General features: G+C 46.6%; 1 protein-coding gene across 1 annotated transcript in view; it reads left to right on the top strand.

Annotated features, from left to right (window-relative positions):
- The window catches only part of LOC146190233 (cell adhesion molecule Dscam1-like), a 279,224-nt gene that overhangs the window by 206,245 nt on the left and 46,320 nt on the right, over window positions 1–26,659 (top strand). Inside the window, exon 15 of the mRNA XM_084599751.1 lies at window positions 18,813–18,944. Within this exon, the coding sequence (XP_084455877.1) occupies window positions 18,813–18,944 (132 nt within the window). The remainder of the gene's footprint in view (window positions 1–18,812; window positions 18,945–26,659) is intronic.

The following is a 26,659-nucleotide window of genomic DNA, read 5'->3' on the forward strand; positions in this document are numbered from 1 at the left end:
CCGTGTTTGTGCAACACTATCGCACTATAATCTAATCTTCTCCTGTGCCAAGAGAATTGCTCTTGTAAGGGTGTCTCCTGTGTCACTATTAGTTTCTACCACCACCTTCACCCAAGAGCCTTGTCCTACGCTTTAACTTTATCGATTGAGCACAGTACTGCGAGGATATATAAAAATTAACGAAAGTACATGCGGAACCAAAGTACCCGGCAGTGAAGCCGACAGCGGCCCTGCGTTTTGGTGCAGGCGGAATGGAGGGGCGTCCGTGCGCTCTGTGATGTCAGTGCACGTTTACGATCTCCAGGCGGTCGAATTTACTCCGTTGTAGACAGGATCTGCTCTCATGCCCTACGCATGCGATGCCGGCTGGCACTTTCCTGCTCCGCATCAGCTCTTGGCGGCAGCATGCGCATGCGCAGTGCGAAAAAAAAACCTAATTCTCTCCTCGCTGGCACGCGTATCTGCTGGGATGCTGTCACCCTCCTTCTCCTCTCTGTAGTAAGTGCAGCGGCTGAACTCCCGAGGTCTCCCCTGATAGGGCTGGGGCAGGTAGCGGCGGGGGCTAGCCAGCCATCGAATGTTTATCTGTTGTAGGCCGTCATTGCACCCGCACCGCTTCGGTGGTGGACGACGGCTGTCGTTGCGGCGCGCGTCTTTCTCTCCGTCTTCCGTTTCTTCTCTATTTTCTCTTCTGTCTGCACGGCTGCGTTTCGATGGAGGCGAAACGAAGAGGCGTCCGTGTGCTGTGCGATGTCAGCGCACGTTAAAGATCCCCAGGTGGTCGAAATTACTCCGTAGCCCTCCACTAGGGCTCCTCTTTCTTTCCACTTTCACTCCCACTTTCCTCCCTTCCCTTACGGCGCGGTTGCGGTGTCCACAGAAAGCACGTGAGACAGTTACCGCGCCTTTCCCTTCCTATAAATAAAAAATCAATCAGGCAGCGGAGGTGGCTCAGCTACAGAGCCAGTAGTAGGCCCGTGCATTTCCTTTTCCTTCTTCCTACAGCTACAACAACTCCTGTCGAAGCTTGTGGAAGCCCCGCAGCAGTGGTGCAGTGGTAAGACACCCGACTACTGTGCCGGAGTACCCGGGTTCGATCCCGATCGCGGCGGCTGCGTTTGGATGGAGGCGAAACGAAGAGGCGTCCGTGTGCTGTGCAATGTCAGCGCACGTTAAAGATCCCCAGGTGGTCGGAATTACTCCGTAGCCCTCCACTACGGCTCCCCTTTCTCTCTTTCCACTATCACTCCCACCTTGATTCCCTCCCTTACGGCGCGGCTCTGGTGTCCACAGAGAACGTGTGACAGATACTGCGTCTTTCCCTTCCTGTGAACCAATTATTAATTATTACTCCGGAGTCCTCTACTACCAGCACCCCTTTCTCTCTTTCCGCTTTCAATCCCACCTTCCTCCTTTCTCCTATGACGCGGGTCGCGTATTTGGGTTTGCTGGGTACGGTGGCTCCGGAAGGGACAAAACGACAGAAGAGACTAAGAAAGCGAGCTGTTCCGACTAGCATCTACCGCCCCCAGGAGCCGAGCAGCCTAGCGATTAGCGGCGCAGGCTTTTTCAATGGGTGTCATGTTGGACGCGGCACTAGCTTGAGAAAGCCTAACTACTACTACTGTTACTTCTACTATTATTATTATTATTATTATTATTATTATTATTATTATTATTATTATTCTTAATAGTAGTAGTAGTAGTAGTATAGAGGAAGACTCGTTTCACTAAGTTCGCACTGAATTGTCTGTAGGTAACGGCCAAATTAACTGGCTAAATATTATCTTCCCAGTTTTAATTAACTTTATTAATGATAATAATATTAATTGGTTTACAGGAAGGGAAAGGCGCAGTATCGGTCACACTTGTGTCTGTGGACACCAAGGGGTGAAGGTGTTCACAGACACAAGTGTGACAGATACTGCGCCTTTCCCTTCCTGTGAACCAATCATTATTATTATTATTATTATTATTATTATTATTATTATTATTATTATTATTATTATTATTATTATTATTATTATTATTATTATTATTATTATTATTATTATTATTAAAACTGTGAAGATAATATTTAGCCAGTTAATTCGGCCGTTAACTAGACAATTCAGTGCCAACTTCGTGAAACGAGTCTTCCTCTATACTACTACTACTACTAATGATAATAATAATAATAATATTAATAATAATAATTAGCAGAGAAATATTACTGTGTATTATTATTATTATTATTTAGTAGTAGCAGTAGTTGTAGTAGTAGTAGTAGTAGTAATAGTAGTAGTAGTTGTAGTAGTAATAGTATTATAGCCTCTCAAGCTAGTGCCGCGTAAGTCTAGGTGGTGTTGGTCCAACGCGACGCCCACTGAAAAAGCATGCGCCGCTAATCGCTAGGCTGCTCGGCTCCTGGGGGCGGTAGATGCTAGTCGGAACAGCCAGTTTTCTTCGTCTCTTCTGTTGCTTTGTCCCTTGCGGAGCCACCGTACCGAGCAAACCCAAATACGCGCGCGGGTCAGGTATCCAAGTGTGATAGATACTGCTCCTTTCCCTTGCTGTGAAAGACACCTGTGGAACGATTACAGCGCATGCGTAGTAGCGGCCTGTGCCACGCATGGTGACCTTGGCTTTGAATGGCGTAGTGATGCTTTTGCTTCAAAAATGAGAGCAAACCTCCTATTCGACATTCGATTGAAGAGCGTTAGCTAAGTCTTTCGGTTCGGAAGCATCGGTTACGCCTACGCGTCCATCTTCGTGCATTTGATGACACGTTCGTTGCACCCGCTGCTACACTTTCTTCAACGCGATGAAGTGGCATGCCTCTGCAACCACTGGTTCGGCCGCCACGGCCTTTCGAAGGTCGCCCTCATTACGGTTTCAAAAAGCAGAGGCCGTCAGTGCGAATCTCACACACGCGCTGGGTCTTACATTCAACTAGTAATCCAGGGCTCTATAATGTACCCAAACGTTAGCCACTATGCGAACCCTCTGAGCCAGACGGCCGGGACACAATTTTGAAAGCAATTATAGTTCTAAGTCGCCCGATCTTGACACCCGTCCGGCTGGCATATATACAGCGGAAAGAGTGGAGTGGAGGTGGTGAAGGGTGGCTGATCCTGGCCCTGATGGGGCTGGGACAGATAGGTCACCACCACTTGCGGCGAGAGCCAACCTGCCACCGATCCTTAAATGTTGGAGGCCGTCAATGCACCCGCCACTGCTTCGGTGGTTGACGATGATTTCTCTCCCTTTCCTTTTGCTTTCTTCTATATTTTTTCTTCTGTCCGCACGAGACAGCGGAGGTGGCTCAGCTACAGAACTATAGTGCTCTATAACAGAACCAGTAGCAGGCCCGTGCACTTTCTTTTCCTTCTTCCTACAGCCACAACAACAACTGGGTGCGGTTAACTGCTCGCTCGAAGGCCCCGCGCCCGCGACGGGATGGATGGATTAAAAGAAGGGTTGTCTGCCACATATTTGAGGTGTTTGTGGCCATTAGGATGCCGCACTTCGCTGATTTTGTGGAAGGCTCGGCATATGAGGAATCGTTGCGCTTTCTTGTCTTCGCTGACCAGCAAGTGCTGGAACCTGTGATGACGTCACAGCATGGCCACCTGGTCTTGTGATATACAAAACCTACTTACCCGATTGTCAGAATATGGCTACCGTAGCCATGTCATGTACGTGAAGGCGTCGCAACATACCTACCCATGGAAGTTACCTCTTTTAAAAGATGACATCACAACATGGCTATTTAAGTGTGATAAACAGGCCCTAATTACGGGATGACGTCACATTGTTATACGTGAGGTCGCCATGTGGCCGCATGGGCTACACACAGACTAAAATTCTGCGGCAATTTGATCACGTGGCATATCTAACAGATGGATGGACGCGAAATGTTTGAATGAAGGTATTAGAAGCTTACAGTCTTTAACATGAAGCTGTGGTAAACCATTAGATATTTTGGTAACACAGACTGTGTACCCTGTATAAATATGCCACTATTATTTTGTATCAAAGTGTGCACAGAACATGGATAAATTATTTTCATACTAGCGTGAGGCTAGCAAAAAATATTAAATTAAATTAACAGAACAAATAAGCGCTCTGAAGGTAAGCTGAGTTGTCCGCTGTCCTACATGCACACATGATTAAGGTGGCGGTTCCACGGTCGTCATCTTGAGATTAGTTCAGATTCTGCCACCAGGCTACTCCACTAATCCATGACTAAGGAATTGAGTACCCAGCCCTCTTGGCCTGTGCTGCCTGAAGGCTTTTCTTTTGTTGATGCGCGGGCTTGCAAAGATTTTTGTGGCTCAGCAGCGGCGTCCAGGCAGAGAAGGGTAGAGCTTTTGTCCCCGTCCTGCGCAGCAGGAGCTGCCTTATTCAACTCCCTCTTCACCCCACCGCACCGCTACTTCGAACAATACTCGCACCGACGACGGGACAAGAGCCTTCCCTCTACTGCCTACACTTCGTCTCACAAGATTTTTGCAGCATTGCCAAAGGCAGAGGCAGCCAGGTACAATCAGGATCACGCGCACTACAATAGGCAATTGTGCTCCTACGCGCTTCTTGCCCCCTATATTGATGGGGGGAGGGGGGGGGAGGGACAGTAGGAGCACAATTCTCTATTATAGTGCGCATAGGCGAGAGGCACTTAGGAGCACAATAGCAACGGCTCCTCTGCTTTTCGCAGTGCTGCAGATATCTTGTGAGACGAAGTATAGTTTCCGCTGTAGGGCCACGAACCCGATTGCTCCTACCTGCCGAGCGTGAGGATGTTGGACTGGACTGCAGTAGGCTAGCTTGACTGAATAAAAATAAAATAGGGTGTGAACACGATTACACAGTGCAATTTTAGTACCAGTGAAAAGGAAAAGCGAATGGCATATATTTCTGCAGGCTTCCTCAATAAGCCTTAGTTGAAGTCGGCGCCTGCCTTGTGTTCTTTTAATCCTCGTCTTTAGCGCTCTGCAATCAAGTGATCATTAGGGGGCTTTAGAATACGAGGACCCTATCTGTAAGGGATAGAGTAATAGCGGGGCGCAAGTGCGCAGGCCCAGTGTACACTCACTCGACGCGTGCGCTTTGTTGCCACGCTATTACCTTATGCCACTGAGCGGTACGGTCCCCATATTCTAAAGCTCCCTATTATTGATGCCATAAATATAGTAGGGATCGGAACACTACTTGACTGGAGTGTAAACTGCCAGCTCTTACAAACAACAGAAATTTCCTTTATCAAACGTTATTACAAATATGATAATATAGCTATAATTACCTGAACTTCAGTCAACAGTCGTCCTTGCTTATTTTAAGTTAGTAGCAAAACTTAACATGATTTCTATTTTCCCAAGAACTTCATTTCCTTTGTCGAAAGCGATATGGAAGGATCGCTTACACATTCTTTGACTTCTCTTATGTTTCTGTCTTCTGCAATTCCGCTTGTCAGGTGTTCTTCATTTCTGCTTATGAGTTCGCAGTCTGAAGCGGCAGAAACACTATTCGTTACAAAACAGTTGCCAGTTCAAAGCCAAGCAGAAAAGCGCGAAAAAATCCGTGCTACCCTATCTTCCCGATTATCGCACAATCTGAAAAAAAAAGAAATTACCGGCGATTACGTTACTTCCTAATGCGAAATTTGAGCGCAGCAAATAAGCTGTTTCGCCTTTTCGATAGATTGAGGCAAAGAAATCTAGCAACACATGCATGCGCTATCACAGAATTTTTTTTTATTTTTCACACGTATTCCTTTAACAAAGACTCCACTAACAGTTCTTGACAGTCATGAAGGAAGCTTTGTGGTCGGAGAAATAGACTGATATATGTTCGACTTGGTACACCAATGCTTGATTCTCAAAGAAGAGATCTATACAAGTGCCTCGCGAGGTTGTCACAGCCGTGGGACGCGTTACGAACGAGAGGAACGGGATGTTCTCCCGCATAAGTGTGAAGAAATTCCTGTTTGTCTTTATGTCAACATTAAAGTCCCCCACTACTAACATCGGTGTCGGCTCGGGCGGTGCACATATACAGATCCGCCGCCACCGATCTGGCTCTCTTATTGCCACCGCACAGGGGTTGCATTGGAGGAGGAGCGAAGAAAGGATTAAGTTCGAGCCGGCGCTTTGACAACCGGAGACTCGCAGGAAGAGGGGGGAGGGGGGCGGCGTGTACACCCAGCGGCAAACGATGGGGGCAGAAGCGCGCGCAGCAAGCGGACAACGCGATAAAGGGAGGAGGGAAGAGATAGCAGCGACTGGCTGAGGCCGATAGTGAGTCAACCCCAGCTGCGGAGTTGGTTTCAGGGCCAACGCCGCCGATGCCGACGCAAACAATATGATACCCTCGCTTCCGCAGCACCAAGAACCAGGTCTAGCCGTGGGAAGGTGGTCACGTATTCGTCGACGTGCCGGGGCCTACGTGAAATAACCGGCGCGTCGGCAACTGAAGAGCACCCTATCCGCCACACAGGAGCAGGGGGGGGGGGGGGGGACCCTCCCCTCCTCTTTCTGCATGGCGGCGACGGTGTTCTTATGCAGTCACGTTATCTCGACTCTCTAGCGGCGTCAGCGGCATCCAGCGGTATCAGTCGGTCGCTGCTAGCGCTGGGGGGATGAAAGGGGGGCGGAGCTGGTTACGAGGCCGACGCTAAACCCAGGAACGGACGCCAAAGAGCTGCGCTCTAAAACGGTCAGCGAGCAGGTGTACACGTTATGTTTTCAGCTACTGATAAATTAGCGAAACTATGTAGGATGACCGATCCGCTGGCTCTCAAGAAACAAGGATGCACAAAAAAAGCCCAATAACAACCTTGTTCAGTGTGCGGAGGGCGTTGTGTATTCCTTGCCGTTGTTTTGTAGTAAGGTGTACGTAGGGCAGACGGGGAGGTGCCTAAATGAGAGATTTTGTGATCACAACAAAAACGTTGAGAACAACAGAGGTAATATTGCCGGTCACTATCTGGATGCCACCCCCATCTTCAGACTGCAAGCTACTCATAAGCAGAAATAAAGAAAAACTGATACGCGAGATTGCATAGGCCAAAAAAATGAGAGCTGAAAAAAGAATGTGCGAGGCGATCCTTCGATATCACTCTCGACGAAGAAGATTGAGTTCTTGGGAAAATAATTTGTGCGATTATGTGGTAACGTGCGTCGCGATAGCATGATGGTATCATGTTTTGTCTATGCTCCTACAGTGTATAACATCCTATAATGCATTGAATAAAATTGTGTTGAAAGTTAGCGCACGTGCTGCCCACTCTTTTTTTTTTGTCCTTGTCTCAAAAGCGCTGTATTTCTTTGACGATGAACCAACTCGCCCTAAACTCCAACCTGATCATAATAGTCATGCCTTCTCTCTATTACCTAAACTCGTCAAATATCGCCACGAGAGTTTTCCACCACGCCTTCAGAGAGGCCAAATGCGAATTTCGAGCGCTCCTAGCTCCGTCATGAATTTCGGACTGCGGCGCCCCTTAGTCAGGATCCTTTAGAGGTTTACGATCAAATCACATTTGCTTGACTCTAATATGCGAGTACATGGGCATCCTCATGAGGGGGTCCGCACATTCACCTTATGAGGATTTGACTCGGTGAGGTGAGGAAGAATCAGCACTGAAAAATTAGTGAGGGCGAGGATGAAGGAAGGCAGAGGCGGTGAGGTGAGGGAGAGGCTGGGAAAGATAGAATTTGAGGGCGAGGACAAATGCTCCACGAGAGGCGTAGTTTCTGTAGCAGCAAAATGTAGCCGGCGAACATGAGACACGAGTGGCCAGCACATTCCCTCCTCTACTGGCACTGTTGTAGAGAAAACAGAAGCAGTGGAACGGGGCACAAGCGCTACAGCCAGGCTTCGAAGGAAAAATAATAAAAAAAAAAAACAGTAGAAACGACAAAGGAGCAGGAACGAAAGCTACGAAACCACCTCAGCGCTCGTGATGATGAAAAGCCTAAAAAAGATCATTTTTATTATTTTCGACCCAAAAGGTTGCTGCAAAGAGTCCCCGAGACCGATGTCGCTGTTTCCAGCCTCACGGAATATGACGGGCACGGTGAAGTACACAGGACCGCTGTTTCCGACCGCTAACGTCTCTTTGGAACTCAGGGAAACAATGAAAAGAGGAGGTTTAGCGAAAAAATCGCGCAAATAAAATAAACAATTCCGTCCAAAAGAAATGGGACGTGCCGAAGAAACGTTGAGCACAGAAGACCGAGGTCGGGTCATTTAGCTGCTATGACCCTGCCAACCATTTTTTTTTTTTTGTTGTTGTTCCTCCCTCCGCTGGACTAAGGGCATGAGTAGTTGACGATGACTGAACGGAACTGCGGCGGCAAAGTCAAATTTATTCCCATTTTTGTAACATTTTTTTCCAGTCCTGCCTAAGATGTGGAAAATAAATAAACAGCAATCTACTTGGGGTGATACTAGTAAATAAACTACAGTTTAGCATTCGATGCATTTCCTAAGGAGTTTGCAGAGCTAAGCAGAATTCCTTTTACCACTTTTATCTTTGCTATGAGCTCGTAAAATCTTTATATCATGCAACAAATTTATGCGGCACATAACAACCTCTTCTCCTTATTCGATAATTTCCATAGAATCAAGCTTTATTTTTCCTTCGAGGGATTGCATGATACCAACCCTCTAACGCGCAAGAATTCAACACCTCACTTTCAGTGTAAGGCTGACTCGATAATAAGAATGTAGAGAAATTTCGCGTTGTCTGGATGCATCTCTAGCTGGTAGATTGAAATTATGACAGTACTGTTCTTTGAATGGCTGATTCCGCTTAGGCGTTTCTGTGGAAGGAAAGAGGCCTCTCTGTTCGTCGGGTTCCCCGTGTTGAGTGTGCTAGCGGTTATTCGCTTCTCGTGCGAGGCAGCCCCATGAGCAGCAAAATGCCTGCTTTTTTTTTTTTTTTTCGACAAATACAAGCATACCCATCCTGTGTTGCCAAAAAAACTTAAACCGAGTAACGAAAGCCACTACTTGTACTGTACAGGGAGCATGTTTAGTTCGCCGGGGTGCAGTGTTCGCTGTAGGCGGGTCCACGGCCGGTCTCGGGGGAGAGCGCGCGCTCTTTCTTACGGCCTTCTCAATCGCCGCGGGAACAATGGGAACGTTTCTCCTTGAGTTGCGCTCCCTTCCACCGCAAGGGGCGCGACCTGCTCACTGTTCGCTCCGCGTCTGCTTCAGCGGCGGCGGGTGGCTTTTCCCTGGTTTCGCGCTGTCGCTCGCGAGTTTCGAGGGGAGTGCAGCCCAGAAATTAAAGAACACAGAAGGTAGATGCTGCAGCGGCATATCGTCAACGTACTACACACGTGAATGGATGTAAAAAACACTGTCGTTCAGCAAACGTTCGACAAGCATGGCATACATTGCGGCATGGTAGCTACTTTTGTCCATTTTAATCCAAATTTTTCCCAACCCTGTACAAGAACAGGAACAAAAAAAAAAAGAGGTGATCGCATCGAAGCTTCTTCAAAGCTAACATGACAGCAACTCGTCTGCTACATCAAAACCGTCTTTGGCGATAGATGCGAAACCATTCATGTAACACCGAAGAGGAAATAATTTCATAAAAATGTAATGTAAGTTGCAAAATACTTGCAAGATATAAAGTATTAGTATAACATAAAAGTAAACGTTGTAGGGTTGAGTTTTAAATGTTATTACAATTCATATATTAGCCAATGTGTGGATTATAAACATTATTTTAATTTTGCAAATAAACATTGTTTTAATGAATTTTTACACAATATTAAGCTTGTTATGAAAGCAATAGAAAATGGTTTGATATTCATGAAACCACTTGTGCTCCAAGTGGTAAAAAGAGGCCAATAAATTAAGGTGATACTCGAAGGTGATACTCGGATTCAGTGACTTACAAATGAGTTCACCTGCTATATCGAAAGTATGCAAGAAACTTCTAAAGCGTTGAAGAAGGACACTCTCACTGAAGGCTCATTTCAAGCCCTATATAGGGACCAATTGAGGCTCTATTGGGGAAAGTAAGGTTAATGTGTGGTAGGGAATGACATATGCTAGATGCGAGGGCCGTAACAGCTAGCCGCACATGACTACATTGTCAAGACGGACGTTTCATCTGAGAGCAAAATCAAGGCACTGAAAGAAGTGATGGCATCTCCTACCATCCCATTTCCCACTATCACATATTCCGGTTTACCTTACGCCGCTGGATATATCGTTTAGTTAATCAACTTCGGGTGTGACGCTTGCGCTATTCTTCTTGAAACGAGCGAAAGAAGCAGCCCCATGTAGTACGCTCTTCTACGAGGACAATATTCTAGTGGACTGCATTATCTGAAACCAGAGCTTGTTGCCCTATTGCACAAGCTTCTTTTTTTTTTTTTTTTTTTTTTTTTGAGAATGCTGCCGTGCACCTACTATACACACAAATGTTCTCGAAGTACTTAAGATCCTGATTCAGTCAGCATTTCAGAATTCAACACTGAGTTGCCCGAAAGGAATTGACAACAGCTATGTTATTAGGTCCGCTTCTTTGATATTTGAAACATTTCTCAGAATTCTTCTTTTCAATTAATTATACCATGAAAGTGACAGAGAAGACCGAGAGGCCAACTCATGTGCACAAGCCGTGCAGGAAGATTTTGAGACTGAATTTTCTAGACGCAGGTCGCATATTTTGATGAATTGATGAACATATAGTGCAATGTGTAACTTTGAAGGACAATTTTTTTATTGTTCGCCGCTCTTTTTGATTCTGCTTAACTGTTTATGCCCATTTCCTTGATTAAAAGTAGTCGTGAGACTACATATACATATTCGGTCTTTCAACCGACTGATATGTTTTGAACGAAGCTAGAACAGCCCACTCCACTAGACAAGTGAAATTTTTACTATATGAGTAAATTTTTGTTCTTTACTCTGAATCTGAGACGCGCCATGAATTTTTGCCGGTGCCTCTTCTGATCTAAACAAAAACGGTAGCGGTTGACAGAATCTCCACCCAACAGTTAACCATGCACTCACGTCAGGTCGCGCTACACCTAATGAAAACATTCAAAGGCCTATTGCACAGCCTGGTAAATATATTTTTGTACAAAACTTAGAGGTAAAAAATGTTGGTGTACCCGAAGTTTCATTCGATCGTGCGCGTGCACGGCCGCACTGACCAAAGAGCGCGCGCGTGAGCGGATTGCTGACTGTATTTTATTCCTCGTACACGATAAATGTTCGATGTTGATTACGGACTTTGTATAAACCATAAGGGGCGAAATGTCAGGACCTGCCGGTTGCAACTGACGCGGGCGAAGCTAAAAGCGAGCGCGCGTTTCCCTTGCGCGTGAACGGCTGTAGCGGAGGAACAGCAGTGGGGCGGTGGCGACCCCATGCACCGATGCGCGGCGGGCGGTGGAAACAGATCCCATTGGAGAGGCCGTAAAGCCAGGCTCACACTAGCGGGAAACTTCCCGCAGCGGCGCAACGTTCATGGCGCCGCAGCGTCGCAGCTCCTCGGAAGGACGCTCACACTACGCCAGTTTTCCCGCTGCGTTTGTCCTGGAATGTAGAGGAGGCAAAAACGAGCGGAGCGAGAAAGAGTAGTCACGTGACAAGAGCGAAGGGAAAGCACGCGCTTTTCTCGTGCGCAAGTGAGCGGGCTATTCAAGCGACACCAGCGATGCTCCCGTCGCCCGCGCAGCCGCCACCGGGAGTCATTGAACTTGGACTGACGTCACGGTCTGCGCTCCGCTCCGATTGGCTACTCCGTTCTGCGGGACGGGAAAAATAGCTTCCGACCCCATCGCTCCGCGGAACGTCAAACAAGTCAGCCCGCGGGAAAAAAACCGGTTTCTGCGGGAAGCGGCGCGCGGAGAACTTCCAGCGTTGCGCGTTTTCCCGCTAGTGGGAGCGTGCCTTAAGAGAAGAGAAGCGCTCTCTCCCTCGAGACCGGCCGTGCCTGGGCGCACCTCAGCTGCACGCGCGAGAGCTTTAGCTGGCGGCGTTTCGTTCGAAGACGGGCTCGGCACACAAACAGTATTACACACTGAATGGGAGGCAATAAATACATCACAAAGCAAGCTAGTGTACACTGACAATGGATATTTTTCAAGTAGCGCTACTGTGCATGCGCGGAGCCTCCTCGGACACCATTGTCGCTGGGATGCTATGCGAAAATAAAGGGAGGACTTCGCTGCATGTCCTTTTCCAGGAAACGACGTCCCTCCCTTCATCAACGCGACGAACTGCTGCACAATAATTGCGTGCAGTGCTAGCATTTTCTAGGCCTTCCGCAACTCCACCCCCCCCCCCTCCCTCCCCGCCTCCCGCAGCTTGCCTCCACAGAGAAGACGCGGTCAGGTTCGCCAGCTTCCTGTTGTCATTGTAGGGGAGGGAGGGGGGTATGTTCACAGATCACTCACGCGTCTCCACACAGGCTAGACAAGAGCAGCCCTACACACAACTACCGTTTGGAAGATTGCACAAATTCTTTGCAACGCGTCCCGTCACTAGTACTTTGCGTGAAGCCCACAATAAGGGTATCCTATTGGAAAAAGGTCCATTCGCGGAAGTCGCCAGACTCTATTCGTAACGAAGGGGGAGACACAAACAATACCCCAGCCATTGTTCGGATTTCCCCCTCCGTGACAAATCCGTTGCAAGACGTTCCACTATGCCCTAACTTAAGTCGACCGCGTTTACATGCTTTCTGTAGCAGGGTCGGAAACAGTCACACCATCCGTGCACCGGAGTTCGACTCGACCACTTGACCCGACCCGCCAGAGTTTGTCCCACGCTGGATGGAAAGGGCAGAGAAAAACGTTGTAGAAACATTATAAACTCTCATAAATACCCCTCGATTCAGGATGTTTGTAGTGCCACCCTCGTAAGTTTTCTGTACTGCGACATTCTTATTGAATGTACATTTCATAGATGGCGCTATCTACTAAATTTATCGTACGAGGCTCTGCTATTTCATTATTATTTGTTTTTTGTACCCTTTGTAGTTGATTATTGTTAACAGTTGAATAAAGGAGGGAAAGCTTGAAACATTAACAGAAAAAAACAAGCCATTGAGCATTTCAATCGTGCTCAAAAAATTCCATGAGTTCGCGCGCCTCAAGGGAACCACGAAAACATTTGCTGCAATCACCCTGACCGTGCACATTCCTCGAGAGTCGTAGAGCAAAACCGATGCTTATCCTCTGGCAGCGAAGTGTAAACATTTTCCACGCAAAACCTCAGCACCGCTAAAAGCTTCTTACTTTAATAGTTTAGCATTTTCGTTTAGCCATTTTACAAAAAAACGCTAACTTTGATCACAAATAACTTTTACACTAAATGAAGCAGACAGTTAATATTTTCAAGAAAAAGCAAACCCTTCAAGGCCTCCAACTGTGCAAAAACTCTCCGCAGCAGAATGCATATCTTGAATGTTATTGTATATACAATTACCTGTTTTATACACTTTTAAAAGGAACGTGGCTAATAAACTAAACAATACACCCTAATAAAAATGCTTAACTTTGTTCATTGACATCTAATCTCAAAACTTCTCGAGCGGTTTTTCTCTAGGTGCAAAAGGTTTTTCACAATTTTTCATTTCCTGAGACAAGTACAGCTGAAAAGCCGTTTCTTACCTTTGCGTTTTTCTTTACAGCTTGAACATCTTTGCAGCTATGTATAAAACGAATGTACCATTCGAAGGCACAGAACATTAGCTTTGCACAGATATTAAAATCACATTTATAAACTAAACGAGTGAGGCACAATCAGTTCAGTTCAGGCGTTCAGTCGTGTCCGACTCTTCGTGACCCTATGGACCATGTCACGCCACGCTTTCCGGTCCCTATCTTCTTAACATCACATAGCTTCATCTGCAATGCCTCGAGAATGCCATCTAACCATCGCGTTCGCTGCCTACCCCTTCTCCGGCAACCCTCAACCTTTCCCAACATCAAATCTTTCTCCAGCGACTCCTCTCTTCTCATCAGATGACCAAAGTAGCTGAGCTTTAACTTTAGAATTTGACCCTCCAACGAGCAGTCAGGGTTTATGGTCGACAATATCGACTGATTTGATCTTCTGGCAGTCCAAGGAACTCTTAAGAGTCTTCGCCAGCACCACAATTCAAACGCGTCAATTCTTCGGCGGTCAGCCTTTTTCACAGTCCAACTCTCGCATCCATACATCACAACTGGAAAGACCATAGCACGGGTTATACGGATCTTGGTTGGCAGACTAATGTCTCTGCTCTTTACTAGGCGGTCAAGGCTAACCATTGCTCTCTTTCCCAGAAGCAGGCGTCTCCTAATTTCATGGCTGCAGTCTCCTTCCGAGGTAATCTTGGCGCCCAAGAACAGAAAATCTGTCACAGCTTCCACTTCTTGTCCATTGATGCTCCAGGACTTGATAGGGCAAGACGCCATGATCTTCGTCTTTTTAATGTTCAGTTTAAGCCCAAACTTCTCACTCTCTTCTTGTACGCGCATCAGAAGTCTCTTGAGTTCCATTTCACTTTCTGCCATTAAAGTGGTATCATCCGCATATCTAAGGTTGTTGATACGTTTTCCAGCAGTCTTCACTCCAGCTGAAGACTCGTCCAGACCGGCCTTCCTCATGATGCACTCTGCATATAGGTTAAATAGGCAGGGCGACAGTATGCAGCCTTGCTTCACTCCTTTCTCGATCGGAATCCAATCAGTAAGACCATGCCCAGTTCTGACTGTGGCCTCTTGCCCTTCATAAAGGTTCCTGAGGAGACAGATGAGGTGAATTGGAACTCCCATCTCTTGGAGAGCTTGCCACAATCTACTGTGATCTACGCAGTCAAACGCTTTCGCATAATCAATAAAGCAGAAGTAAATGGGTTTCTGGAACTCTCTTGCTTTTTCCATGATTCAGCGAAGGTTGGCAATTTGGTCTCGTATGAATATCACCAAAAATGTCTCTTCCCCGCTGGAGTGGGACCGCCACCTTAAGGAGTCCTCCCGAGTCTTTCTTTTTGGCTAAAATTTGACAATATGTGAAATAAGCAGAAACAAAACCATACGTTGTACAAGAGTTCACGTGAGACGCAAACGTCCAAGGCCAAAATTGCTTACCTCATTTCTTCTTTCTTAAATTTGCGTATAAAATTTCGACTTGGACGAAAACCACACTCTCAGAGTCAGGTAGCAACTTGCGCTAATTTCTCATAGTGTATCTAGGCCCCATGCACTTTCAGTTTGTCTCATACAATAATAAGCACTTTATGCAAGTATAGCAATTAAATCCTTTCTACCATTAGAGCGCTCGAAACGCGAGAGAATCTTTTAGAGAATTGCCTCTAATCCACCAATGCACAAACTTCAGGGTCAAGGATGGTGGTATAGTGACCTTGAACTCTCATGCAGTGCAGCGAACAGCGTCGTCTTTATTGTCGTGACGAGACATGAGAGTACTATGCTATCGCCGCAGCCGGTCACGCCTAGCATAAAACTGTAACGCACTCTCACACTGTGCAGTGAAGATCGTTGTCTTCATGAAGTTCCAACTTGCGATGCTCTTTCCATTAACCTGGGTAAATACTCCATACACATACATCATCTCGCTAAAGACAGAGACTGTAGCCGTGCCCAGGCAGTTTGCCGGGACCATCGAATAACGTGAAGCCGCACTAACCCGCTGCCGGAAAGCTTAAAAGCGCGGAAGCGAGCCAAGATAGAAGCGTCACGAGCGACTGGGGCAGATGGCCCTTATGAATCTTTGTTCCAGAATAGTTGAACCGCTACAATTTGTTTGGACATCGTGCCTGTAAAAGTTTTTCCTGATAACATTCGGGGGAGATTTACTGCATTATGTTTGCCTGCAAAAGCAACGTTTCCGCTTGCCACAGGCACATGTCAAACTTACTTTCACTGACACACAAAATGCACGCGCCAAGAACAGTAGGATACCGAACAAAAGCAGTAGCCGAGCGATTGGTGCAACGACCTACAGGTCTCCGAGAATGTGGATTTTATTAGAGAAATTCATAGTATTCAACTTTATTTAGTTCATACACTGAACCAAGCAGACTCTTCTAGCCGCAAGATATCAAATTTATTCATTTTCGGGTTTGGTTTAGTTTGTGGGGTTTAACGTCCCAAACCGGCTATGCAAGATGCCGTAGTGAAGGACTCCGGAAATTTCGACCACTTGGGGTTGTTTAACGTGTACTGACATCGCACAGCCGACGGGCGCCTGGCTTGTCGCCTCCATCGAAAAGTGGCCGCCGAGGCCGGGATTCGATCCTGCACCCTTGGGAACAGTAGTCGAGCGCCGTAACCACGGCGCCATCCCGGCGGGGCATTTTCCGGTAAACGCTGTACTAAAATAACATATCAATATATACTTTTCAGACATTTTACAATCGTTAATTATTCCACAGAAAGGTTCCGACAACTAATAGAAAACAAACTTCAAAAGTTGAGAAACCTGCTTGATTCTTAAGCACAAATGCGTTTTACAAACGCTATCTTGCAGCTGCGAACTTTTTGGTGGGAGAAAAGATTTTAGGCAATTACCATAGTTTCTCCGCACTACATCTTGAAAGATTCAGGCAGGTTTTTGAGGCATGTGATAGTCTACATTTGTGGGGCTTCGAAAAATATCGACCATATTTCTTGTCTTGAATTGGTAAGACAGAGTACTGTCGCACCGCAAGGCGCCTCCTACACTGTAACAGTTCTTATACGTTTTTAGAATGAGCGCAATGCGGCAACAACCAGTATTTGCGAAACCAGCTTGCCGAGCCAGAAACAGACAAAATTTGAAAAGATAGTGGTTTCTATTCAGAATGTTTCACTGTCGCACTGCAAAATGCACACCATTCATCACATCCCGGATGTTTCCCTGGTCGGAAGTTTTGGAGGAAGGGGGCAAAGAGTGCCAAAGACGAAAAGGAAGCGGCAATGCTGTGGCTTCTGAAAACAGTATGAGCGACGTAGAAGCAGGTGCCCAGAAGAGTAAGATTGTTCCAGCACCCAAACAAACCACAGGGCACAGTAAACAAACCGGTTGTTAAAGAAGATGCTCCCAATGTTTTGAGATTACGATGACTGAGTTAAAATTTTACCAGCTGTGAGAAAAAAAACAATGAAAATGAAAGCAAGAAGCTCTCCTCAGTAGAGTGAACTCAAGTTTTCATTTATATGAAATGTTCAACTTCGGCGCTTCCCGGTGGCGTTACTTGTTCGAACGTGACATCTTTGACGTTCGCTTTCCCAGAAGATTCAGCATTGGCGTTGTCGGCGCCCCTTTGTGCGCGAAAATTAACGGGCTCGACTCCACCTCGTGTTCGTTGGCAGGAGATAAGGTCGTGCACTTATAGGTGGCCGGATTGTAGGACCAACACTGGCTGCGTCTTTAAGATGAGAGGTCATTACTGGAATCGAGCCCTTCATGACCATTGAATCCTCATTTAGTTACCATCACGAAGGCCACGGAGGCTTGTCTGTAGGGCTTGGTTAGAGGGGATTTTATGTTACATGATTTTCATCTAATGTCAATGATTATGACAATGATTATGACAATGTGCTAATGTATGTATGTGGGACAAAGGCGGCGGTATAAGAGAGGAGTGATCAAGCTAGTAGCGAAGTGAATGTACGCCAACGAGGTTCCGAAAGAGGAGCCGGCAAACGGGAGCCAATAATCCTTTCTCGTGGTAATGTTACAGGCGACGCTGAAGTGTACTGCCATTTTCTTTTTGCCTTTCTTGAAAAGCACATGAAAAAGTAGTATAGTTCAGTATTTCGGCATGCGGTGGTTGGTGTAGCATTTCAAGGATGTCAAAATGGAAAAAAGGGCAAGTTTGTTCTGACAAGAAAGGATGCGTTCAAGAGCCTCAGGATGTACACACTAACACGGGGCCCTTTGAAATGCACTCCTTCATAACTTGAGCGGTGCTTGTGATGTTAAGTGCCACAATTTACAAGTGTCCAGTACGTAAGGCTCTCCAAATAAGGATCGAATGTCAAAAGTATGTAGCTTCTACAGAGAAGTGAAAGCCAAATTATTTTAACTAAATTGAAGTGGTATAAGAACGAATACGGGAAGAATACAAAACCCAAAAATTTGTTTTCCATGTATTCGAGAATACCACCGAGAACTGTAGTGAAAGAAATAAGGAGTGAAAGACATGCTACGTACCATCCCTCAATTTGACGACAGAAAAAGTGATTGTTGTTTTTAGTTACATTTGTGAGAACCCTGCGATGAAAATTGCTTAACTGCGACCATTGATACCGAAGCACGCTTGGAAGCAAAGTTTTATTCGAAGAAGAGAGAGGGCACGCATTAACTGCAGTAAAGTAAGTCTTGTTACTTCTGAGGCTTTTCTGTCACGAATGCGCTAACAACCACGTCTTCTAGCTGTGACTGGAGTCCCTTGCGCTAAGCACAACATGTGGTTCGTTTCATATCACATCAATAAATCACAGAGTAAGGTGTCGGCGTTTGCAGCACATGAGCTATGCATGCCAGTCCGGGAAGTGTAACCTTAAACGATAGTTCTGCTCCTTTTTCACCGTAAGCACGAAAGTCGTAGCGGCAGTGGGTTAGCGCAGGCACAAGTGACATCCAACTGGTGAATTGTTCGTTGTAAGTCTCGTACTTCTCATATGGGAGTAGAATAGAATATAAGCTCTAAGGATATACTGAATAAAATATTTATTCTGTAGACCCCTGAATGGCTATATTCGTGCGCTCTTACTTGCTTGTCTGAGAGCCTTAATTGCCTTAATGCTTCAATAGAGGATGCTTTTTCATGCATAAAAACTGACTTTTTTATCTTACAGATGTTCCTGACCCTCCAAGCGATGTGGACGTTCGAGAGGTAGGAAGCCGTACTGCACGGGTCACGTGGTCTTCTCCCTTTACGGGAAACTCTCCCATCACACAGTACGTGCTTCACTGGAAGACAACTGACGGTAAGCTCACATTCTAAGTTTCGATTCCCATTGCAGGCCTTTGAACCAGCTCTTTCCTCTAATATTACGGTTCATAGTTTACTCGACAAAACGGGTTAGCAGACTATATATATACGTGGCTAAATGTAGTACGCCTTTTCCGACCGGCATTTCTTGGCGTCAAATGCAGCAGGCTTTCATATGCAATGGCTCCAGAGCGGCATAGTTTTTCATGTACGCTTCAAACGGAGAACATCACTCTTCAGATTTGGAAGTAGAAAATGGTCTTGCTGTCTCGAGCTTTCTTTTTCTTCGTTAGCAGCGAAACCTGTCGCGTTGCTGCAGTGGCGCTCGACTGCTGTTCCCAAGGATGCGGGATTGAATCCCGGCCTCTGCAGCCACTTTTTGATGGAGGCGAAAAGCAAGGCGCCCGTGTGCTGTGGTGGTGGTGGTGGTGACAAACGTTTATTGGTCAAAAAGGGGTGGATTGATCTATGAACATCCAGCCCTTACAGATACTGGGTGGGGTCCCTAGTACGGGGTCCCAGTGGCGTCGGCCGCTGCCCAGGCGCGCTCGACCAAGGCCTTTTGGGCCTGCAGGTCATAGCAGCCGAGCAGGGTCGCCTCCCAGTCCTCCCGAGTGGTGTTGGGGTGAGGAGGAATAGCTGAGTTGGATGGGCAAGCCCACACCATGTGGTAGATGTCCGAAGACTTCTTCGCACAGTGCGGACAACTGCCCGTGAAGGAGGGATTAAAATGTTTTAGTGCTGCCGGGCACAGCAGAGTGTTGGTATAAAGACGATGCCAGTGCACGTTAAAGAACCCCAGGTGGTCAAACTTTCTGGAGCATTCTACTGCGGCTTCTGTCATTGTCCGAGTCACTTTGGGACGTTGAACCCCCACAATTCAGAAATCACCTCATGTAGCGAAAACCTCGCACACACACATACAAAAAAAAAAGACCTTATATTCAGATTTCACACATTCTGTCATTAATAATAAATGCAGGGTATCGGAATTCGTCTGTCGAGAGCCAACTTATTGAATCCGCGTGGTGGCAGTCAGGCGAAGTTTCAGAAAGCCTGCTAAAAGCTGAACGATTGCTTGAAGGCGGATTCAAAATACGGCCGGAGCACACGCGATGTATATTATTAGCCTTTCGCACGCGGGATCACATTGCGAGCTTTCGTACGCCCTCTGATGTCATCGCGAATGTGAAATCTGCTTCTTTAGGAGTCGTTTGAAGCATTCCTTGGAGTCCTCTACGCGTTCGGCTCTTGAGAAAATTACGAACCTCCTGTGCCAGAGCAGCTTCGGATTCCATCGCTCATATAGGTTGGGCACAGCCTAAAGCGTGTCCCAGCATTAGAAGCCAAATGTAAGGATCTTATTTCCAGCCACGTATTGCAGGTGGCACACTGTAAATGGCAAAATTGGAAAAACAATCATTTGCCGTATAAAACTGCTTTCGCAATTCATTTCCCATGCCGTAAACGTCATTCCTTTGAAAAGCGCTGATGATGCAGCCATAAACAGCCAGGTTACTTCTACGCAATGTTTCATGTTTCCTGAGTGAATATCCGGTATTTTCATATGTCAAAGAACTGAATCACGCTCATTAGTAAACAACTTAAAATAGGTTATAAATTCAAAATACCAGAGAAGACAATTTTCGCATAGAAAGGGCACGCAAATTGTGCTGGCAATACATCCTCGCACACATCCCTTGCACACGACGGAGCTTAACGGTGAAAGTGAGACGACGGAAGTGACAACATGGATTTACTTACTCTATTTGCTGCAAAGCAAAAGTATTAACCTCTTCTTAATACAACGTTCCATTTGAAGAAAACTCAGTATTTTTTCTTTTTTTTTTGTATAAAACAGCGCGAAGACAAAGGACGAAGCAGAATAAAAAGATGGCGCTGAATCAGGGCAGTGCGTGTCGTTTATTCTGCTTCGCCCTGTGTCGTTTCATACAAAAATTGCATAACCAACTCGCCCAAACTGCCTTTCTAACTGTATTATTTGATGGATTGCATTTTCCGTTGTAAGAGCCGTAAAAAATCCCCGGCCCGTCTCGCTATGGCTGAACAAATTAATGAATAGCTAAGGCGCGCAATCGCTTTACTGTAACATCATTGCCTTTATTTGTACTAAATGTTTGAAATACTTGGCTTCAAGTCATTCATTAAAGTTTAGAAAGACACCGATGCTAATCAGAAAGTGTCTAATTGAATCCTTCTGCAGCCTTAGACGTCGAATTTACTTAAAGGTAGATTAGCAAATTAAATAGCTGCTTGTATAGATTCCTCATTTCTAGTGCTAATTTGCAGCACTATGTAGTATGGCTAACTCGCACTGCTAATCAGAATCGCTAACTAGCGCAACTAAGTACTAGCGCTGCCAAAAAGGTCTTTTAAATAGTGCCAAGCATTACAGTAATGTAATGTGTCGCTTCTGGCTCCTCTATGGCATGACGCAGTTGCACACGGCCTCTAATCTATCGCAGGGAAAGAAGTGCAGTAAAAGTAGCTCTCACCGCGAAGGACAGCGGGTCGGTTCCGCTTGACCACTTTTGCCTTTCAGCGCTAGTGTTTTTCACTTTTATTTGTTGTTTGACTGCGAACCTATGGGTGCTTTTAGAACAACGCAGAAAGCTGCCATGTGAACTACCAACTCTCATTTTGACGCTAATAATGTAGCAAGACCACGTGACCTGCCAGCGTGCTGATTGGTTTGCGATTAGGTGTGTAAGGACAAGGAACTATAGGGTCGAGATTGCACATTTCTCACCATGAAAAACAGTTTAAAACGTCCGCAATTCCCGCTCCTATTAGTCGGCCCTCACATTCAGAACAGGTGCCGCTCACCATGAAAAACAGTTTAAAACTTGCTCAATGCCCGCTCCTATTGGTCGGCCCTCACATTCAAAACAGGTACCGCTCAACATGAAAAACACTTTAAAACTTGCTTAATGCTCGCTCCTATTGGTCGACCATCACATTCAGAAGAGGATGACCGCAGTATTGGGAGTGTTATTGATATTTTTTTTTTATGGCATTGGCCGGTAACAAATCTGGCTCCGTTTAAACACGACCGCAGTGCATGAATTTTGTTACGAAAGCAACTCTACGCTAGTCCCTGAGCCATTTCCCGGAGCTCTGGAAATGACAAGCTGCGCACTCATCATCATTATCAAAACGTTTTAATTTCGCCGAAATGAGACTCCGTTTTGGACCCCCCGGCACTCAGGCCTAAGGGAGCCCTACTCAGAGGCCTCGCAAACTAAGATCTGGTGAAGACACATTGCTGCCTCACGGCCTCAGCCGCCAAGCAGATGGCTTGTTGCTGTTGAGCGCGGTTCTCTCTCCGCAGCAAGGTCTCCCAGGCTTCTCTATATATATTTTGCTCGGCGCCCGGGCTGCCAGCACATTCCCAAATTATGTGGTCTAGAGTGCCCCTCTCCCCGCATGTTATGCATTAATGATCTTTGTCCTCTTTAGAAATTGTCACGTATACCCAGAAGGGGCTTATATGATTCTCCCCTTGCAATCTTCTCCATGCAATTGCCTCCTCGTTTCCGAAGGAACGGTCGAGCGGCGGATAGATCCTCCTGCTCAGCTTATGAAATCAAGCTATGATTGTATGAAATCAAGCTATCGTTCATGTCTATGCGAGAGGGCTGCTCTACGGCCGCCCGGTGATAGAGAGCTCGGGCAAGCTCGTGCGCAGCCTCATTTCCTGCAATAGACTCGAGCGCTGGAATCCATATTATTTCTATATTACGTTCTATCGGCCTCGCCTCGAGGATGCGTTTGGCCTCTTCCGACATTCTTCCTTTTCCAAAGTTCCTCACTGCATTTTTGCTTTCACATAAAATTGTCCGGGCATCTCTCGTGCTGCTCGAAGCCGCTACCATTATTGCTCCTGCCCCGTCGACAACCGCGGATACAGCCGCCCCGTGCTGTCTGCACGCCGCGTCTACATAAGCCACCTGGTCTGCCGGTCGCTTCCTCATCTTCCTCTCGCAGGCCTTAGCCCTATGCTCTCGCCTTTCTTTGTTGTAATCGGGGTGCATGTTTCGCTGCATAGGTACGACGCGTATCTTAGCCCTGATTCCTGGCGGGATGTTTACCATCTTGTGCGTGCTACTTTCTGGCCGGATTCCTACCCATTCAACTATTGTTCTGCCCGTTTCAGACTGGCCGAGCTCTTCCAAATGGGATATTCTCACCCCCTCTGCCAGCTCAACCCATCTGTTGTAAACTCCCATTTTCTCAAGCCGCTCCGTCGACGTGGATGTGGGGAGTCCCAGAGCTCGCTTGACGCATTTCCTCAATATTCTGTCTATCTTCTCTATTTCTGTCTTGTTCATGTTTAGGTACTGCGTCGCGTAGCAGATCCGACTTATTACGTATACATGCCTTTGACATTTTCAGGAGATTCCTTTCTTTTAGTCCTGTCCCTTTACTGCTGCCCTCCTGAATATGCCTACTACTTGGTCTGCAAATGTGGCTAATTTCTTTATGGTGTTACTGTTGTGGCCCTTCTTGTTGATAAACATGCCTACGAACCTCATTTCCTCGACCCTGGGCACTTCCAGACCTTCCACCACCACTTTAATTTCTACTTTTCTCTTGTTCCTGCTGTCGCTATTATATACAAAAAGCTCTGACTTTTGCGGTGAACACGCCAGGCCTCTTTCGGCCGCACACTTCACCACTACGTCTGCTGCCAACTCCACTCAATTTCTGCTTCGCTTCCGCTATTCATCCAAATGTACCTGCTGAATTTTATATCAGCGATCTTGTTTAGCATGGACGGGAGACCTCTCATCGCTATGTTAAATAGGAAAGGGGACGACAGTTTGGCTGCTTGCGGGGTACCTTTGCTGCCCAGCCTTATGCTGGGGGACTCTGCGTCCTGGAATTTGATCACCGCCTTCCAATCTCGGAGGAAGTCCTTGATATACTCGTATGTTCTCTTGCCCACGTTTACTTCCTCCAGACCTCTTAGCACCACCTCGTGTCCGACGTTGTTGAAGGCCTTCGTGAGGTCAAGACCTAGGATCCCCTTGGCATCTAATTCTTTCTTGTCTATAACGTCATGTTTTGATCTGAGCATTACATCCTGCGTGCTGAGCTAAGGTCTAAATCCCACCATCTCGTGCAGCCACATGTTTCCATCTTCCATGTATCTCGTTAACCTCGTCTGCACTACGTGCTCCATGAGTTTTCCCACGCACGACGTCAGCGAGATCGGTCTTAGGCTTTCCAATTTCGGTTCCTTCCCCGGCATGGGGATGAGAACCACCTCTGCCTGTTTCCATTCCTCCGGCAATTTACCTTGCTTCCATACTTTGTTCATGTATCGTTCAATCGCCTCTATCGAGTCGTCGTCTAGGTTCCTGCGCATGACATTGAATATTTTATCCGAAGCCGAACGAGTTGTTAGCCCAGCAATAGCTGCTCTGATCTCCGCTATCGTAATGTCTGCGTCCAGCTCTTAATTTTCTGCTCCTCCATATTCTGCCTGTTGCATTGCCGTCGCGTCCTCTATGTAAATGTCCCTGAGCTTATCCATCAGCTGTTTGTCCGTGCCCTGGAATGCGTGTCTCGCTTTCACCTGGTTGACGCTCGCTACCTGTTTGGATTAGCTCGGGTCGAGGAGATGCATCAGTATATTCCACGTCTTTGCTAGACTTATGCTCCTTTCCATCTCGTCGAGCCTGCCATACCAATTTTGCTCGTTCAGTTTGATCGCATACCTTTCCATTTCTTTCATGTGTCTGGCTAACGAGCGCCTTAAGTTCGAAGGGTAGACTTCTCCTTGAGGAGTCCCAAAACTTCGGACTAACCTTACATACCAACCCTTATGCGCCTACTAGAGTAGGGGGCAGTGTAAACAGAGACACCACGCCGGACCTCTCTTTCAGTAATAATACTGGCAGAATAGAATGGGTAAACACCATGAAAAATCTGGGCAGTGACCACTTCATTTAGCCACTGTACTTCAGTGTAGCCACGAAGCTGGGAGAAGGAGTCAAGCTAAGGAAACTTCAACAGGCGAGAATTGTGGACTGGGAGAAATTCCTGGCGATGCGCAGAAGCCATAAAGCTAAGGAAATTGAAGACATAGGAGACTGGGCAAAACAGCTGAGGGAAGATGCCAGGGACGCGGAAGCTGTAACCGAAGGGGAAGATGTACCAGAGATAATGGACAGCAAACGAATGAGAATGAGGAAGGAGAAGGAAAGCCTTGAGAAGAGACTGAAATCTCAAAAATTTAACAGAAACTTAAAGCGCTCGTTAGCTGCGCATTTTCGAAAAGCGGGTGCCGTCACACGGCGCACAGTTGGCGCGCTGGGGCCGCCGCCGCTAAAGTTCCTTGATAATTAGCCGCCACCACCGCGCGCTCTGCATCGCCTCGCCGATAGTCTCGCCCCCCCCCCCCCCCTCTCTTTCTCTGATGCGCAGTAGCGATTATGCATAGCCATCTGCGTGGTTTGTGGTGTATATACATGGTTAGCAGAGTGCAGCAGCCAGTAAGCGGTTAGCCATGGAGAAGAATAGCAAAGCGGCTGCTGAACGGCGTAAGAGAGCCGAAAAGTTTAGCACTTCAGATCCCGAAGTGGTTGCTTGGCAGAAGGTGCGGCAACCGCTATCTCCTTCTATTCTTTCAATCTCACCTTCCTCCTTTCCTTTACGGTGTGGTGCATGTGTCCCCGGAAAATCGGGACAGATACTGCGCCTTTTCAATCCTGTAAATCAATTTCAAATGTCCCTGATGTCTGCTGTACTGACGCCCCCTAGACATCAGGGTATGCTTCTGTTTGCTGCGTGGCGCGGCGTTCGAGGAAGCGGCAAATAGGCGCCGCACGGACGCCTGGGTCTGGCGCCCGGCGGGATCAGCTTCGTATATGCATGTTGTTGTTGTGTAATGGTTTCATTGAAGAGGCTAGACATGGTGATTATAATACCGTTTTATTCACATTTAATCTTGGTCCAACGGGAGTCGAACCTCCGTCTCTTGGAACACCAGCCCAGAATCTCCTGGTGCGCGCCCCTTGTTGAACACAACCAGCATTTTATTGAACGCATCAAAGTTCGTCGGCGTTGAATAAAGGAAAGGCGGAGTATCTGTCACTCGCGGAATCTCGCTATCATCTTCACTGGAAACAAGGGGAATTTTAAAGAGAATTTAAAAATACGGGGCGTGGCGCAGTTGACAAAGCGCAGGGCTAGTGTTCCAGGGGGTGGAGGTTCGATTCCCGGTGGACTAAGATGAAATGTGAATAGAATGGTTCTATAATCACCATGTCTAGCCTCTTCAATGAAACAATGAGCCCTATAGCCAGCAAAACCGCGAACGTAGCCATGCAGATGTTGCTTTCGCAATCCTCCAGTTTTAAGCAGAGCTAAACTACAGCCTATTTTTTTTTTATTTGATACACAGCGATATTTTCTCTGTCCGGTGGATATTAATGGTGTCATGAACACCATTTTTAGTTTTGAAATAAACTTTTATATGTGATGGAAAAATGTCTCGACACAAAGAAATGAACGTCAAATTTTCAAGATGTGCAATAATTTATTCAGAAAAAAACATCGTATATATAGACGTGGAAAACCCCCTCTTTGCCTTTTCATATCATTAGAGGTTTGGAGCCCTGCTGCTTGCATACTGAAAAGTTTTCGTTTTTCATAAATGTATGAAGCATTTATTTTAAGGAA

Source organism: Amblyomma maculatum, chromosome 4, assembly GCF_055883805.1.
Source record: "Amblyomma maculatum isolate TAMU_Amacu chromosome 4, ASM5588380v1, whole genome shotgun sequence".
Classification (NCBI taxonomy): domain Eukaryota; kingdom Metazoa; phylum Arthropoda; class Arachnida; order Ixodida; family Ixodidae; genus Amblyomma; species Amblyomma maculatum.